The 17,458-nt window shown below is 35.6% G+C and overlaps 1 protein-coding gene across 3 annotated transcripts in view; it reads left to right on the top strand.

The window, feature by feature from the left end:
- NBAS (NBAS subunit of NRZ tethering complex) overlaps window positions 1-17,458 on the top strand; it is a 158,775-nt gene that overhangs the window by 54,208 nt on the left and 87,109 nt on the right. For all 3 annotated transcript variants that reach the window (XM_038130268.1, XM_038130269.1, XM_038130266.1), the window contains exons 30-35: window positions 495-718; window positions 3,066-3,178; window positions 5,693-5,806; window positions 12,839-12,952; window positions 13,844-14,001; window positions 15,362-15,460. In XM_038130268.1, the coding sequence (XP_037986196.1) occupies window positions 495-718; window positions 3,066-3,178; window positions 5,693-5,806; window positions 12,839-12,952; window positions 13,844-14,001; window positions 15,362-15,460 (822 nt within the window). The remainder of the gene's footprint in view (window positions 1-494; window positions 719-3,065; window positions 3,179-5,692; window positions 5,807-12,838; window positions 12,953-13,843; window positions 14,002-15,361; window positions 15,461-17,458) is intronic.

The following is a 17,458-nucleotide window of genomic DNA, read 5'->3' on the forward strand; positions in this document are numbered from 1 at the left end:
CAGGTGTTTTGTGGCAGATGCAGCATTATGTGAGTTTGCGTTCTTTGAAGATAGTCTTGATTGAAATTTAAAAAACATCTTATATACTCAGTCCTAAATATTTTTGGTTACTTTAGGAATACAAAATTTCTTTTCTTTCATTGTTGGTTTTAAGTTCTTAATAATCAACTGCCCTTTCAGATTCTTTCATTGTATTAACACCTCAGAATGTAGGTATATTTTGGTGTCTTAAGTCATACTGTAAAAAGACAGTTAATATGATTTTTTTCCTAACTTCCAGTAAATAGAAACTACCTACTAGTTAGTTTTAGCTTTACTTAAGTGCATTGTAGAAATACTTCCCTTGGTAGAAATTAGATTTTCTGCTTGGACTGAATATATTCTTTTGACTTCAAATATCCTTCTATTCAAAGGGGTTAATGCCATACAATACTGATAAACTCATTTGAAGCTACTGCTCCTGCAGGTTATTAAATTACTGTTCTTTCTTTTAGATATTCACCGAAAGTCTTCTATGCTCAAGCAGTATAGACAATATCCACCTGGCTGGGCAAATGATGCATTGCAGCGTTTGGTCAGTGGATCTTCCAAGTTCATCAAAAGGGAAGCCTCAGTACCGAGTCAGCTATGCCAGAAGCATTGAACTGGTTTTGGCTGCTGGTAGAGAATATTTCAATTCTTCGGCCAGTTTGACTGATAGCTGTATGGAATTGGCCAGGTACATTTACAACTATCATATACATAAACACAACTGATTTAATGTTATCATAGCATTAGGGTTTATTTGCTAGTGTCATCCCCCCGCCCTTCCTCCCCACTCAGTCTTCTGTTGAGAATCATTTTCATAAACAGGCTCTGGAAATACAGAGTAGTGTTGCTTTTAATGCAAGGAGTTAAAAAACCCCTTTAATGCCTAAGTGTTCTGTGACCAGCTTTTCTTAGGGTTTTATGGTGATATTTAAATATACACGGCTAATAGCTCAAATACTTGCTATAAATGTGTGACCCTGTGTTTATTCTGTTCAGTAACATGTTTTGATCCTCCTCTGATTTACCTTCAATCAGTTGTTTCATGGTAACTTATCTTGAGTTTCTGTGGGTGATTATCATGTGTAGGTCTCCTAGTAGCCTTTGTGTATGAGTTGGCTTAGGTAGAATGTATTCACAGAATCACTAGGGTGGAAGAGACCTTTAAGATCATCGAGTCCAACCCATGCCCTAATACCTCAGCTAAACCATGGCACTGAGTGCCACATCCAGTTTTTTTTAAACATATCCAGGGATGGTGACTCCGCTATCTCCCCAGGCAGACAATTCCAGCTTCTCTGTAGCTCCTTTATTCCGCTCCTATTTTAATCTTTACCCTGAAATATTTGTCAATGTGCCTGAAAAATCTAATGGGTTCACATGGGATGTTCAGCTAACATACAATTTTGTTTTTGATTTAAAATGTGTATTCTTAATTGATGAGTGGAGAAAAAATATGATAGACTGGAAAAATCAAATACTTTCCTAATCTCATGTATATGGTGATTTTAGCCATTTAAAATGTGTTGCCATCTGGACAAGCTAAGACGTGAAGCTCATAATGCTCATGAAGTTCCATGAGATGAAGTGCTGGTGCTTCACCTGGATCTGGGCAGCTCCCTATCACTCCAGGCTGGAGGATGAACAGATCCAGAGTAGCCCTACTGAGAAGGACTTGGGGGTGCTGTGGGTGAGAGGCTGGACATGACCCAGCCATGTGCTCTTGCAGCCCAGAATGACAAATGTGTTCTGGGCTGCATCCAAAGCAGTGTGGGCAGCAGGTGAGGGAGGGGATTCTGCCCCTCTGTTCTGCCCTGGTGAGACCCCACCTGCAGTGCTGCATCAGCTCTGTGTCCCCAGCACAGGAAGAACATGGATCTGTTGGAGTGAGTTCAGAGGGATGAAGCACCTCTCTTGTGAGGAAAATTTGAGGGATTTGGAGTTGGTCAGTCTGGAAGAAAGAAGGCTCTGGGATGACCTAAATGTGTCTTTCCAGTACCTGAAGGAAGCCTGCAAGGAAGACAGAGAATGACTTTTTTACAGGGGCATGTAGCAGGACAAGGGGTAATGGTTTCAAGCTGGAGGAGAGTAGGTTTAATTTAGATGTTTAAAAAAAATCTTTACTGTGAGGATGGTGAGGCACTGGAACAGGCTGTCCCCAGAAGTTGTGGATGCCCCATCCCTGGAAGTGGTTGGATGGTGTTCTTGAGCAACCTGGTCTAGTGGGATGTGTCCCTGCCCATGGCAGGGGTGTTGGAACTAGATGATGTTTAAGGTCCCTTCCAACCTATGGCCGTCCTATGGATCTATGATTTTGCATATTGATTTTCTTTGTTCAGTGTGTGTTAGTAAAACTACATATGACTACACTGTACCAGAATGCAGCTTGTATTTAAAAAAAACAACTATCTAAAAGCTTATTACAAGAATGTATTATTCATATGATTTAAAAAATATATTTAGAATAATTTTCTCTTAATAATTTCATGCATTAATTCATCTTCAGAGGAATTTAGTGGGGTTTTTTATTGTTTTTTTTAATAAGCTTTGTTTTATTTTCTGTACCTAGTTGAGGAAACAGAATTTGTGACAATGACTCTTAGCGTTTCACTTCCAGTCAACTTTTTACAGTATTTTGCTTTTATCTTCTACTGTATGGCAATACCAAAACACTGTAGTGGTAGGAGAAATATTTCCCAAAATAGTTTTGTATTTAAGTACATATACTTCAACATCATCTGTAAATTCATTGCAGATCTAAATTCAGGAGGGTTTAGGTGATGCGCTTATAACAACCAGTTGAAGGCAATGCTGAAAATAGAAATTTGTTAAAACATTTAGCCAGCTATAAGAGAGACTGTGTCAAACACCTCCCATGTGCATTACACAAGCAGTGAATATTCTGACATTTCATAAGCACAGTTAATTACTGCTGGTGGTTGTTCTGTTTTGTTTTACTCAACAGTTAACTTCTCCCACAAGTTTAATTTTAAATGCTTTCATCAGACTTCAGAAAAATGTGTTTCGTTCTTACTTAGGTGCTGTCTGCAACTTATTGAAGACAGTCCAAGTGCTGTTCAGGAGGAGCTGGACCTCATTCGTGCTCTGGGTTACCTGGAAGAGTTTGGTGTGAAAATATTACCGCTGCAAGGTACTGCATCATTTTATTCTTTATATGATTACTTGAATCACGGGCATAAATATGCATGAGAAATAGTTGCTATTACATAAGTGTGCTATGATTAAAATAAAGAGTCCATATACTGCCTCCAAGCAGTTTACAGACACATAGAAAAAAACTGCATTTTTAATAGAATTTTTTAGCTTGTGAGGTAGGAACATATTTGCATATGATGTCTTTGTTTTTTTGACTTTTAGCACAACTTTAAAATAGAATATCAAGTATATGAAACTCCTGGTCACTTGAACAGAAATTGAGCTCATGTTTTATTTTCCAAATAATCTGCACTTGGCTGTGTGCTTTAAAATAACAGGTAGGAGAGAGGTACTTCATGTCAGGCAGTTTTCATGTCTCCACTGGGCTGTTTCATTGTGAAGCATATAAAACCCAATGACAGTGGAAGTGAACTTTTACAAGGTATTTCTTCTTATGATGTGCTTAAAATGAAGTCTTTTGTAGCTCCAACTCCAGTGGAACAGAAAGTTGTTGGACAAAGGTTGGAAAGAAGTTGTGATTATGTACAATGAAATTGCACGAACCCTAGTCATGGAACTGGCAGAGATGAGCACTAAGCCATGTGATGTGGTGATGATAATGTTTTACTTCTGGCATTGTGCAGAGAAATACTGGGATTTATGGAAAGCGCTTCTGGTGCTTTCCACTTCATGGAAAATGAAGTAGATGTTCTCAGCAGCTGTTGTTACATTACTTTGGTGTTCTCTTTTTCTTCTCTTTTTTCCCAAGTATTTATTCAAGTGAATTGATGCTCCAAATGTTATAATCAGAAATCTTAAAATTTCTGGACTGAGACTGTCTGATTTCTAGATGTTGCAGTATTGGCCTGTTGATTTCTAGAGTAAAATTATTTTTCAGTCCGTTTGTTCAGCCTGTAAAAAAGTACATATATTTTCTTCAACTTTTTTTGATGTGGACATGGAGGTATCATTTAAAAAAAGTAGTGACCTAATGCTGCATTAACAGAATGTGTAATACAACTGATCTAGATTAATTAGAATATGTGAAATCATGCATGTAATTTCATTAATGGTTCTGACATCCTTGCTTCAGTATATTTCATGTAAATCAAATTAATCTAATAAGATCAAAATGATGTTTTCAAGTTTTAATGAAAGCCTTTAAATGATCTGTTACTTTGATAGAATGTCATTAAAATAGCACTAAGGATCAGCTGTTCTTGCAGCAGTAGTCTTTTAGCAATAGACTTTATCTGCAATTGTGTGTTTAGTTTTCTGTAGATCTTCCCCCACTTCTGTTTTTAGCAAAGTTAACAGTTTAAGTTTATGAACTACCATTATGCTATACTGTAATAAAATCTGGTTTGAAGACTCCTTATCAAAATAAAATGTGAAGACAAGTGCATCTTTAAGTGTTTGACCATCAGTATTGTATCAGATTACTTCTAGTTATATTATGTATTAAAAATTCCTGCTTAAATAATCAGTAACTGAAAACATTTTATTTTGAATACTAATATATAACTGTGATAGAATATTAAAAATGAAACTAAAAAATGATCTTTTCCTGCTCTTCCATTCTTATTCATTTTAGTCTAATTTTCAGAATTAATAGTTTTCATTACACTAATATGTCTTTGCTGTTATTGAGAGGCCTAATATCCTGTTTTAAGCCCAATATGCTAAGGCTGAGTTTATCCCCGTGCAGCCATTCACTCTTACTGAGTGTTAAGTGGGATATCTGCTTGCTGTTCCTCTGTGTTCTGAGAACTTGCATAGTATGAAAGCGTTACCTTTTAGAGCAGCAGGCTGAAGTTAGCCACCCACTCACGAGCTAAATGGAGCACTGGAATCAGTTAATGATATTAAATTATGCAGTTAAAATAATTGTTTAATTCTTGGTAAATTTTTTTTTGAAACACAGTAATAATTATAAGCTGCTTAGGATATGGTTGAAAGAACCTGGTGATTTGAAGACTATACTTCCACTTCCTCAGGAAACTTTTGAATAAATTAAAATGAGCTGAAGCATTTGCTAATGACAGTTCTTTCAGTCTGTGTGATGTATTCTTGTCTGTGCTAAATAAATGAAATATTACTTGCAACATTCTAAACAAACGTTAATGCCTGTGTTAGCACTTACGGGATGTTGCAAAAATTAGAATTTAAAAAAATTGTATAAAGATATATCAGTTAATTGTACACATTTTAAAAGAGTGAATGGGAAAACATGAAACAAAAAGAGTTTTCATTCAGGTCTGTTTTCCTCTTTTTGCTCCCTTCACAGCCTGACTTGCTAATGATTGGAGCTGGATATCCTGTGGTGTTATTTTAACTTTCTGTTTACAGGTACAATTGAGGATCTGCATGCAAGCAGCTTTGAGCTGGTTTTCGGATTGTGTTTGCATTCTTGTATTCCCCAGCACTCCTTCTGTCCTGTGCTGTTTGAGCAGGAACACAGCAGTCAAGTTCATTTGTGCAGTCTCTAAACCAGTCCTCCTTTCAACAGTGCGTTTGTGCTCCGATCGACTCAGTCTCATCAAGGACTGCCTGGCTCAGATGTCGACAAACTATAAACAGTCTGCTAAGCTCCTGGGACTGGCAAACCTGCTAAGGGTTGCAGGTAAGCTGTGCTAATAGGACACTGAATTGCAGTGCAGTGAGCATTTATGTTATGCTTTAGGACATTTGAGGTGATGATTAGAATATGAATTCAAAGATACCACTACAAAGTCCCGAGCAGTCATTGGGGAGGAATGAAGCATTTCACATGAGTGGAATATTTCATCTGTAAAACAGCTGAAATGGTCAGCTGCTACATTCTGCTAATACCTGAAATAAAAGTGCCTTGTCCAATCTAGAGTTGGAGTAAAGGCTGATTTCAGATTGGAGGAGTTGTGGCTGAGAATATTTTGTTTTACAGTTAATTGGTAGGGAATTTACTAAAATTACTGGGAGTTATCTCTGTCAAATAAGGTAGCCTGATTTAATAGTTGCATTTAAGATACAGGGGGAAAAATAATCTGTAAAGCATGAGTTTTAGCTGTTACATGCAGCATAGACTGAAGTCTGTCTCCTTTGGGCACTAAAAATAATGCATTGAGTATTCATTTGAGGAGCTGAACATCTTCAAAGATTGAATCCTGAGGATATTAGGGGGATTTGTAATGTCTTTTTTTTATGGCCTACCTAAATTATCTGCCTTTTGATTTTTTTTTTTTGTTTTTTTAAAAATACTTAATCAGTGCAGCTGTAAACACCATACTGCTGTATTTTTATGATCTAGAAATAGAATATAGAAATATAAAATATTTTATGCAACATGGCATATAAAATCAGTGCATTCCAGCTTTGTCACTAAAACATGCCTGGCTAATTCTTTTCTCCCTCTCTATTTGTTAAATAATTTAAGATTTTTTTTCTTATGTTTTCATGAGGCTTAGTACTGGCAATTTTTTGCATAATATTATAAATAGGAAGGGAGATACTCGAGACAGTTGTGTGAGGTTGAGAACAGAGGTATGGAAATTAGGCTGTTGACCTCCCAAGATACCTTGGTCCTAAGGAAAGGAGTCACAGGAAACGTCCTTACTCTGGTCAGCACAGCGCTGCTATGTGAAAGATGGAAGAGGGGATGGGATGGGACTGTGTTGGGTAGCTGGATCCAATCTACATAATAAATATGTAATCCACAGAAAAATTTGAATGACAGTTGTAACTTCTTTTTCTTTGCTTTTAAGGCTTTTGGGAAAAAAAAAAAAAAAACCCTCTCCCTTACTGGACAAGATTACTGTACTGCTTTTTCCTTCTTCTCTCTGCTTTGTCCTACACACATCAAGTTAAAATGCATGATTTTTTCTTAATATTCTGGGTTCTTTGTGTTAATGCTGCTGATTTTTGTTTTACCTTCTTTTTAAATCTAAGTCATTCTCTTTGAGTGAAAGAAGGAAAACCAATATCCAGAGAGATTCTATAAAGCTTTGTCCAGTAGTGTTATCCTAGTGCCTTAGCTGTAGGATTTACAGTGCCCTGGTATGTACCTTTTGAAAAGGGATCAAACTCGTGGCTCCCATCTCCAGAGACTGAAAGATTGCAGTCCCTGCATAGTATATAGAGAACTTTAGGGAATTTGTATAGAGTTCATTGATACAGTAGTTTCTGTGTGCTAGTGTTATAATCACAGTGACACCAGTGAAAAGAGAGATTTAAGAGGTATTTAAAGCCAGATGATGAAATGGCCCCCCTATTCTTCTCTTCCATGCACTTACCAGGCTAGAGAAAACCAGAAGATGAATATGTAAGATGGTTAATTTTTAAACAGGTGAATAATTTAAAAACTACTGCTTACTGTACTGGTGACATATTTATCTTGAGAGTGTCAGGAGTCAGAGGGCTCTCTGACTTTAGTGGTTAACCTTGAGAGTCATGCTGATGGTTCCTCCTGTGGTAGGTAGGGAATTTTAGTAGTAAAATTCTATTTCAAGAGTGAGTCTTGGTAAGGAATACACTATTTAGACACTATTTAGACACTTTTCTCTTATGCTAAATGTACAAGTAACTTGGTCACTTTCAAAGTAATCTTTTGCTTATAGAATAACATTTATTTATTTGAAAGGAAAATACAGCAAGACAACATTTTCAGTAGTGACTTCTGTGTTGGGGGATGTGATGAGATGTTTTTTTAAATTTTGTTTTAGGCTTTTGTGATTAAAAACCATTTCACTGTCACTGAAGTATAACTAGTTGTATTGCTTATATTGAAAAGCTGTTGTCTGTAGAGAACATTCATTTATGAGAAAGATAAGGATTTAGTATGAGAATGCCATAGTTGTGAATTCTATCTAAACCTGATTGTTGTAGGAGATGGTCTATTGAAAACATATTTATTTAATTAAAAAAAAACCTCAGTATTTTTAAAATGTTATTGTTTGCTTGTTTTTCTGGATTTGGAAGCTGTAAACAGCATACCACTATTACTGCATATTTTTTGTGCCTGACTCTCTAGCCCACTGACAAGTATCCACAAGATTAGCCAGTAGCATACAAAAGAAACATGATTGTCATAGTTTCAAAGCATGCATGTAAATGCAGTATTTTTCCAAATTATTTAAGAAAGGCTGTAGAGCATTAATCTTTGGTCCTCTGTGTACCTCTGATGAGTGATAGAATAGGTAACCTTACACTGAATTTAAAGAGTCTTAGAATTTGAATAGCTAGGTTATTAATACCTTTTAAAACAGTTTTTAAGTGAAATGCTGGTATAGCCTTAATTATAGTCTGTAATGAGGAGTGCTGTGTAATTTGATGGTAGAGATTAAAAACATAAATTGAAACAAGACATGTAGAAATGGTATTTATGTATCTGTCAACTTGTAATTTCAGTTACTGAGTTACGATGAATTATTAATATTAATTAGTATTATTAATACTGTTTTTAATATGATGAAGAATTATATTAGGACTTGGTAGCCCTGTTGTGTGATAACAAACACTAGTATTATTCCACAAATTACTTCATAGACAAAAGGGCAGATCCTGCATGCAGATTCTAAGATTTCTGAATTAGTATATTTTATTTTAAATTTAATATTAGAAAAGGTAAACCTTCCCTGCAGTTTTAATATGGATAGTCTTTGTTTGAAGTTGTAAAACTACTGGGAAAGGGTATAATTATTTCTAACAGCTTCTGATGAAAGCAAATGGTTTTATTGAGATATTCTGGGATGGGTCTGGATTTTGAAAAAGAGGATTGAACTTTATGGACTTAATGAAAAATTGGATAAAATGCTGCCAGGAGAAAGAGTTAATTTTTGTCCTTAATTGGTTTTCACTGCTTACACAATTACCCTGATATATGAGCCACCTTTGCTGTGTAAGAAGTTCTGATTTTGTCCTCTGGAACATACTTACTGGTATTGGTTGTGCATGTTGAAGTTGTGGTCCCTTCTGTTCCAAATCCACCTTGTAGGGTGTTGTCTTATGTTTTGTCTGCTAAGTGGAGGAATTTGTTTCAGTATTTTCCCCTCTTTGCTTCCCCTGCCACTCCGCCCTGTATAATTGGCGATTGGAAAGACCTGCTTGCTGCATCTGTCCATGTCTATGTAAATTTTTTATGTGTGTGTCCATATGGAGCATAAAGCATATGCTGTGTTGTATTGTATGTAATAGATATCCTATAAAATCCTAAGAACTTACATATCATACATAATTTAAATTTTAAAAGAATGCATTTCTGGTGGATGCAAGGGTAGATTGCACAGAGTTGTTATTAAGGAGCTTTGTGAACTATGTATTCTGAATACAGTTTGCTTTGAGAGCGCCACTGAAAGTGAGTAATAGAATTTATATTCATACTTACCAAAGTTAAAATCTTGCTTAGGTAATGATATATCAGCTAGCTTCTTAATTGCTTTAAAGTATTTGATTAATTACAGTGAACTCTACTTAAGCCTCATGTCACTACCTCTGTAAAGTAAGCCCACAACTGCTATCTTAATTTCACAGATGGGTAAAGTGAGTGAGGAAGAATGTGCTCAGCATGACAGCCAGAAAATCTGCACATGCTCAGGGAGCTGGAGCTGCTCTGTCTTGCAATACTCACTTAATTTGTGTTCTTTGTTAAGAATGGATGTGATGAATTCACTTTGTGCAATTACTTGAGTAGATGTGTGCCAAAAAAAAAGTAGGAAAAAAGCTTCTGTATCAGAGATCAGGAACATCTTCTCTAATCTTACTGTATGTCAAAAAGATCTACTGAGTGTTGGTCATTGTTTCCTTTGTCTGGCTCTCTAGAAATGTTTCCATTATTCCCTTTTCTCATAACTTTCTGTGGTAAATTTATTTAATATCTATAAGTGAATCTATTAGCTTTAAACTTTGCTGAAATTCCTTAGTTAAAGCTTATTTTTGAAATCTATCTTTCTTAACATTGACTTTCTTGCACTTGGAATTAACAATGTAGATGGCTTCTGATCTCCTAAATCTAGGTGACGTGGAATTTCTGAAGTACAATGTTGATATCATTTGACTTCTAAGTTTTAATGGCATGATTTCATTCAGGATAATGTTATTTTATCCACTCACAAATAGCATGCCATCTTACCCAAGATATTTCAATAAGCTTTTTTCTTTATATAATCCAGATTGGATCCAAGCTTTTAAAAAGTATTTGAATATCCTTTATTTCTCAAGAAAAAAAAATCTGTTATTTCTGAACTTTCATGTTTTTTCTCTTGTTATTTTTATTATAACCTCAAAATCATTTAGGATATCCTCTTCCACTTTCCAGTTTCTGAATTTGATTTGAGTCTGTATGTCAGGTGTTACCATTAAGGCTTGAAGCAGAATTACTATAATATAGTAATATAATCAGGTCGCCATTTGAAGAATTTTGTCATTCCTGTCTTGGTTTTAAGTCACGGATAGCTGTCAGCATGGCAAGGGAGACAATTTAGAATTCAAAATTTTTCATTTTATAAGAATTTATTATTAAAATGCCATCAAATGATGTGTTACAAAGCTGAAGCTGTGAGTTTTTCTATGTCTGAATAAAAGATGACGACTCAACTGCAGCAGTGAGCATTATCAGTCACTGCATGGTTAATGAAAGGTGTGTGGAAAAGGGCTTCACTCAGGGATTCACTGAGTAACACTGGAGCCAGAGATTGTTCTCTGCCTTAACAGTGAAGGCCAAGGTAATGGAAGGGTTAGTGAGTTATCCTTTTTTTTTTTTTTACAGTTGTGCTTTTGTAAAACACGCAGAGACGTATCCTCCTGCACCAAAAGTCCTTGGCTGAAACATTGGGGATGGGGGACTTGATACCATACAGCTGCTCAAGCACAGTTAAAGAAACCATTCCTTGGTCCAAATGTTCTTCCTTTCTTTCATTCAGTCCTGCTGATTTTTAAGTGGGCATAAATAGCAGTAATTATTTTGCCTGAAATCTGAGGGGTAATAGTTTGATTGTTTCTCTTGACTTGCCTTTGTGTCTGCTACTTAGTCAGATCTCTGTGTAAGAAGTCAAGCTGTCAGGGTGAAGTGGGCATCAGGAGTTGAGTGGCAAGTACGTGTCCCTCGCTTAGAGAAATGACAGTTCACATTTAGCTTGTGAGGATAGAAGCACCTCTTTGTCATCCGTAACTGCTTATGCCCGAATGAGAGGTTCCCAGGTTCCAGAGGGCATAATTTTGCAACAGGAGAGCCTTGAATGTGATTAATTTGCAGCATTGAGTGCTGGCAGTATATTGAGCGGGAAGCTGGAAGATAAAATGATGGGAAGCTAACCTGTTCTCCCAGCTGAGTTAGTCGTGATGTGCAGGGATTAGGGGAGCCTTGATTGAGTTCAGAAATTAGGGTAACTTCACTTGCCTGAATGTCATTGTAGTGCAACTGCTACAGCTTTCCTTTTGAGAAGGCTTTAAAAAGAGATTTGCTTTGTCCGTTGTGATGGATCTGCAAAGTGGAGCTAAAAATAACAGCTATGCAATTTAAGAACATGTACTCTTTAAATGGTTTTTGAAACTAGATCTCTTTAACCTTCTGAAATATTTGCATTTCACAAGTTGTAGTAATACAGTTTCATAAACCGGTGCCCTTTTCAAATTACTGTAACAACACTGAGTGCATAAAATTGCTTTTAATAATAGAGCAGAAGCATGAGCAAGAAGCTTGCATTTAAAAAAATCCACTTGTTTTTACTCTAAAAATTCTTTCTTAAATTAATAGTTTATTTTTTCCTGTGTATATTTTGTCACCTTCTCATAGTGTGCATGGACATACATAGCATTTTGAGCACAAAACTGGACAAACTAATGCCAGCAAATTGTTCACTCTAAATTGAAAAGAGCTTAAAAATATAGATGACTAGTAAAGGGTGACAGGTATAAATGTTATTTGTATTGACTATAAGTGGCTTTGAGATGGAGATGAGCTGTCTCATTAGATTCTCATCTGTGAATGCTGATGTATTAAAATTGAGGTCAGGACATTTTTCTACAAAGATTCTTGCTGAAACTTTGGTCAGAAGGCTTCAGTAATATCTGAAGTGTAACTTTTGATTCATGACTGGAGGAAGAGGCATTGTCCAGAAGGTCTGGTGACTGAGATGCATGTATGGTGTGGAAAAATTAGTTTCAGTTCTCACTCGCTCACTCAATTTATGAGGTTAGGGATTTTTAAATACTTAGATTTTCTGCATCTCATGCATTATTTGGAACCCAAGAAGTGGCAGTTTAAAATGGGTCTCTGCATATTATAAGAAAACAAACATTTCAATTATTTTCTTCTATTACAGTACATAGACTTTATTTTTTTCAGTGTCAGGATTTTGATTTATATGTCACTTACCTTAAATATCAGTTTTGATCCTTTGGCTGACACATAAATACAATTTTCAAAACCTTCTTATTTTTAACCTTGACATAACATGCTAATTGGTTTGGGGTTTTTTGCAAGCTATGGGGCCAGTGTTTTTTTAAGTATTAACTCCTTTCATTGTTTCCTTCAGGAAAACATAGGTAATTTTATTTTTGTTTCAGTTTCAAGAGGGGCTTTTCATGTTGTAGTATATAGTTAATTCTTAAGAAATAAAGTGGCAAGCTTAAGTTGACCATTAATTCCAATTAACTAATAAAAAGTTTGATTTTTTTCTTACAGGAGATGATCAGATGGAGAGAAAAGGTCAAGTTTTAATCCTTTTAGTGGAACAGGCTCTCAGTTTCCAGGACTACAAAGCAGCTAGTATGCATTGCCAGGAGCTCATGGCCACAGGTGAAGTGAATAAATAAGGGATGCATGAGGTGATGGAGGTGAAAATCTGAGTTCTGAATTTTGTCTTAATGTGAGGTGTGGTACTTCAGATTGTTCCATTTAATTAAAATAGCAGTTACATCTTATTAGTGGAAGTGCACTGGCATTGAATAAAGACACAAACAGCAAATACTGTGTGGAATAAGTGTGTACTGAACTACTGGATGTGTAACTTCAGGGAGCTTTTCTCTATGCCTCTGGGTACCACAGCTTCTACTTCTTTCTACACTGTAGCCCCTTCAGACAGGTAAAACCTTGTGACTGCAACTAGCAGGAAAGTGGAGGTCTTTTAGGAGTCTACGTATCTATCAAAACTCTTAAGATATATAAATATTTGTGCTATTTATATGATTTGTGTATATGACAGTATGAGTGGAGGCAAATGAAATACATGTGTCAAAATAATAAGGAAGATGGGATTTGTTTCTTTGGGTCTTTTTTTCTGTTTTGAGAATGAGGGGGGAAACTTCAAAATATGTTGAGATTTTTTAAATATATCAAGTAATATATTTTGTCCTTTGTTTTTTACAGGCACTCCAGTAAGGTGTTCAGTATCATGCACTGAAATAAATTAGGATTTTCTTATTGTAATATCTAAAAATACAGGATGTAAGCTTACAGATGCCTATTTTATTGTTATCTACAATAAGATAAAAATTAGTCTTTTATGTATTTATGGTCAGTCTGAAGTTAAGCTACATCTCTGTTTTATGGAGCCTTCATGGTTCGTTTTTCAGGGGATGTTAAGCCTTGACAGAAATACCACATGGCCTCCTTTATCTCATTCAATAAGAAGTGGGCAGCATCCTCCTTTCAGTTGTGATAGGAAGTGTGTTTTGTGTTCCCTTGTAGGTTATTCTAAAAGCTGGGAGGTGTGCAGTCAGCTGGGGCAGTCAGAAGGCTACCAGGACCTGGGGATGCGCCAGGAGCTGATGGCCTTTGCTCTGACACACTGTCCCCCCTGCGCCATAGAGGCGCTGCTGGCAGTGAGCAGCTCATTGCAAACACAGGTACCTGTCTCTGGAGCTTCTGTCATCAAAGTTCAGTGCCTACCAAAGTAAAGGGGACTTGGGCTCATTTTCAAATTTGTTCTCCTAAGTTGTACCTTCCAGTATATTTATATTTGTTCTGCTCTACTTTTCTACTTTCACTGTTATATTCAGCAAATGAGGTCTCTTTCTAAGCAGTTTTGTGTGATGAATTGGTTTCTGAATTGGAAGTGCAGTTGTGTTTTCTGTCTTTAGTACTTCTCATTTCTTGATTGATTGTCCGATTTAAACATTTTATTTAAAAATGCAGTTGATGAAATTTAAAAATATTTTCCAGGTATTTATGCTTTGTAATGCAACTTCATTAAATGCCCACATAAATGACTATTAAGGGTTTATTCTGTGATTTTTATGACCTTAACCCAATATGCAATTGAAATGAAATTACTTTCTCACAGATTTCAATGATGTAATGGTTTATTAACAACTACAAGAGGCTTTGTGTCTGAGCAATCTTTATTAACTCTGCAATGACTGACTTGATAGAATCACATGTTAGGTGTTGAGCTGATGGCAGTGTATGTGTGAGAACATGTAATAGTGGCATTTAAATACAAGTTTTGTCAAGGTGACATAACGAAAGTTTTATTTCAAATTGAAGGGCAGTAATTTAGGTTGTCAAAATGTTAAATTTCTGTTCACTGTAATTGTGGCTTGGCCTGCATGCTATGACTTGTTTGAGTTCATAATTGTCTTAGTTGTCTAAGAGTTCACAGTGTTCTTAGATTTATAATTGTGTAATAGAAACATCTTAGAGGTCTTTGGACAAAGAATGTAAGAATGGGGGAGAAGGGAGTCATAGCTACAGCAAATGTGCAGCTTGATTAAGGCAGCTGCAAGTGTGTAGCCTTTTCCTTAAGAAATCCCCTGAACAGAAGTGTCTTATGAGAATACAAGCAACATGTTAAGGTGGAAGTTCTGTGCAGAACTTCTGCTCACAGAACCACTGTCCTGTGGAACACTTGTCTTTGTGAGTTGCCCAGTGCCTCAGAGTCTCAGTTCAGATAATAGATGTTTTCATGACATTTCTTTGCTCTGCGTTGTACAGCACAGTACATAAAGTTAAAAAAAATATAAAATCTTAGATTGTGGGAAAAATATTGTACAAAATTCGTGGAGTAGGGAAGGTCATTTTGTCTAGGGACTCCCAACAGTAAGAGGATGTCAGGGATGCTGTGTTTTCTTCTTTGTGTCTTTTCCTGCCCCCTTTTCTGTCATGGAAGCCTTTATGTCAGTTTCTTGGGTTTCCTATGAAATCAGTCATAATTCTTTCGTTGCCTTATTTGACTGGCAAAAGATAATATTTATTTCATGTTTATAGATTCTTTATCAGGCTGTGAATTACCAGTTTCTTCCTTCTGATGGAGGTGAGAATTCAAGTATCTCTGGACCTTCTTTGTTGATCAGTAAGGATACAGAGGTAAGTTTTAATGTGAATTTTAAAGGTAATAATAACTTTGTTTTACATTACTCTGAAGAATGGAATTTGAGTTTTTAGCAACATATCTGCTTACTAGATAGAATGAGCAACATTAGACATACAGTACTTTCTATTGTGAGATTAACTTCAAGGTTTTGGTTCTGTATTTATACTTTGTTCTGATTTTTAGTTGCTTCTTCCTACAGTCTTAGCACCATTGGAAAAAAGCATAAACCCAGAGGCAGAAAAAGTGTAAAAAAATTTACATTAAAATAGACATTTATATTGGTTTAGTTTTTTTGTTTTGTTTTGTTTTTAATCTGTTCCGGTTGCAAAACAACCATTTTAAACCTGAAATGCATATTAACCAAAACATGTTTTTAATTAAACTTATTTTTCCCCTTAGTTCTGTGCCTCATGAAGTTTGACTTGTTACTTTATAATGTACATACATTGTGTGTGAAATTATTTTTATGTGTAAGGTCAGAAGGAACGTTGCATTCAGGCAGGACAACGGGAAACAAGTGGTCTATTATTCTTTCTGCTTTTATATTAATTATTTTATGTCTGTATGTGAGCAATTGAAAGTACTTTTCTCTCTTTAAAGATGTAATTATTTACCTATTTGTGAGAACAGGAATATTTTTCACACTCTTTGAAGTGGAAAATTCTATATTTAATTTGCTCTTTTCTCTGTGCTTTGTTTAATGAAATAGGTGAGTGATAAATAAATCTAAGGGTGAGGAGAGGGGATCAAAAGACTTTAAAAAATACAAGAAAGAAGAGATTAAAAGGGGTTAGTGAAAGAGGGAAGGAAAGAAAGAAAGAGAAGGTTCTTGTTGCATAGGTGGCTTTTTGAGAAATTATGAGAGTTCTGGCGTCCTCGGAAATATGTCCATATTTTGTGTATGGTTTTTATGTATGTACATGTGTATATGTGTGTGTAAATACACATGTGCATGTATATGTATGTAAATGCATGCATATGTAGACAAACATGTAGATGTATGTATTTGCATATATATAAAATACATCTCAGGAAGGTGAAATAGCACTACAAACAGTATTCAGAGGAAGAGGGCCAAATATTTTGTGTCTGCCAGAATCATCAGTATGAAGAACAGGTCTGTTTCACTGGCACAAATGCATTTTATTTTCTGGAAATCCATAGATACATCTCTCTGAGTGGGAGGTTATTAAGTAGATGTTAATAAAATTGATATGGGTGTGGATGCATATGTTTAAATATCTTAATGTCTATAAAAATTTGTCATGCATCACCTTTCATCTGCTGTAGTACTATATTGTGGCAGAACAATTAGACATGCATATAAATGATTCAAAAATTTATTCAAAGGTTTATCAGAGTTGAGTAAATTCACTAATTAACTTCGCTATCATTTCAGTTTGCATATTGGAAGCAGTTTTCATTATGCTGGAGAACTGACATACAAAAATTCCTCCAATACAGATTTTATTTCCCCACCCCCCTTAGTTGTGGTTGATTGTCTCTTTAGAATTTGAAGTAGGTAGACAATGGACCTGGCAAGTTTGTATGTTGCTGCACTGAGGTGTATTTTCTTTTTCTTTAATAAGGCTCCTTGACATGTCATGTTTCAGACTGTTACCCTAGGAAATGAAGTTCTGTATGTTTGCTAATTTTTTCCTTTTGTTCTCTTCCAGTTGACTTAATAGGGATTTATAGCTTTTTTCATTTCTTGGAATGACACAGCAGGAAACATAGCCAAAAATTTACTCACTGTAAAACTTTGCCTTTGTTACAGACATCTGTAATGTTAGAAAAGCAATATATTCAATAACTCAGTTTTTCTGACTTCACTAAATCCCTTAACTTCAGTCCTTGTAGTCACACTTCATCTAATTCCCTGTGCTTCACCTTCATTGTCTTGCACAGAATTTTTGTTTCTTTAAAGAAAAAAACAACAAACAAATGGGAAGATTTTTCTCCCTTTTCTTGTACTCCTTTCATTTTCACTT

This window comes from Motacilla alba, chromosome 3, assembly GCF_015832195.1.
Source record: "Motacilla alba alba isolate MOTALB_02 chromosome 3, Motacilla_alba_V1.0_pri, whole genome shotgun sequence".
Taxonomy (NCBI): domain Eukaryota; kingdom Metazoa; phylum Chordata; class Aves; order Passeriformes; family Motacillidae; genus Motacilla; species Motacilla alba.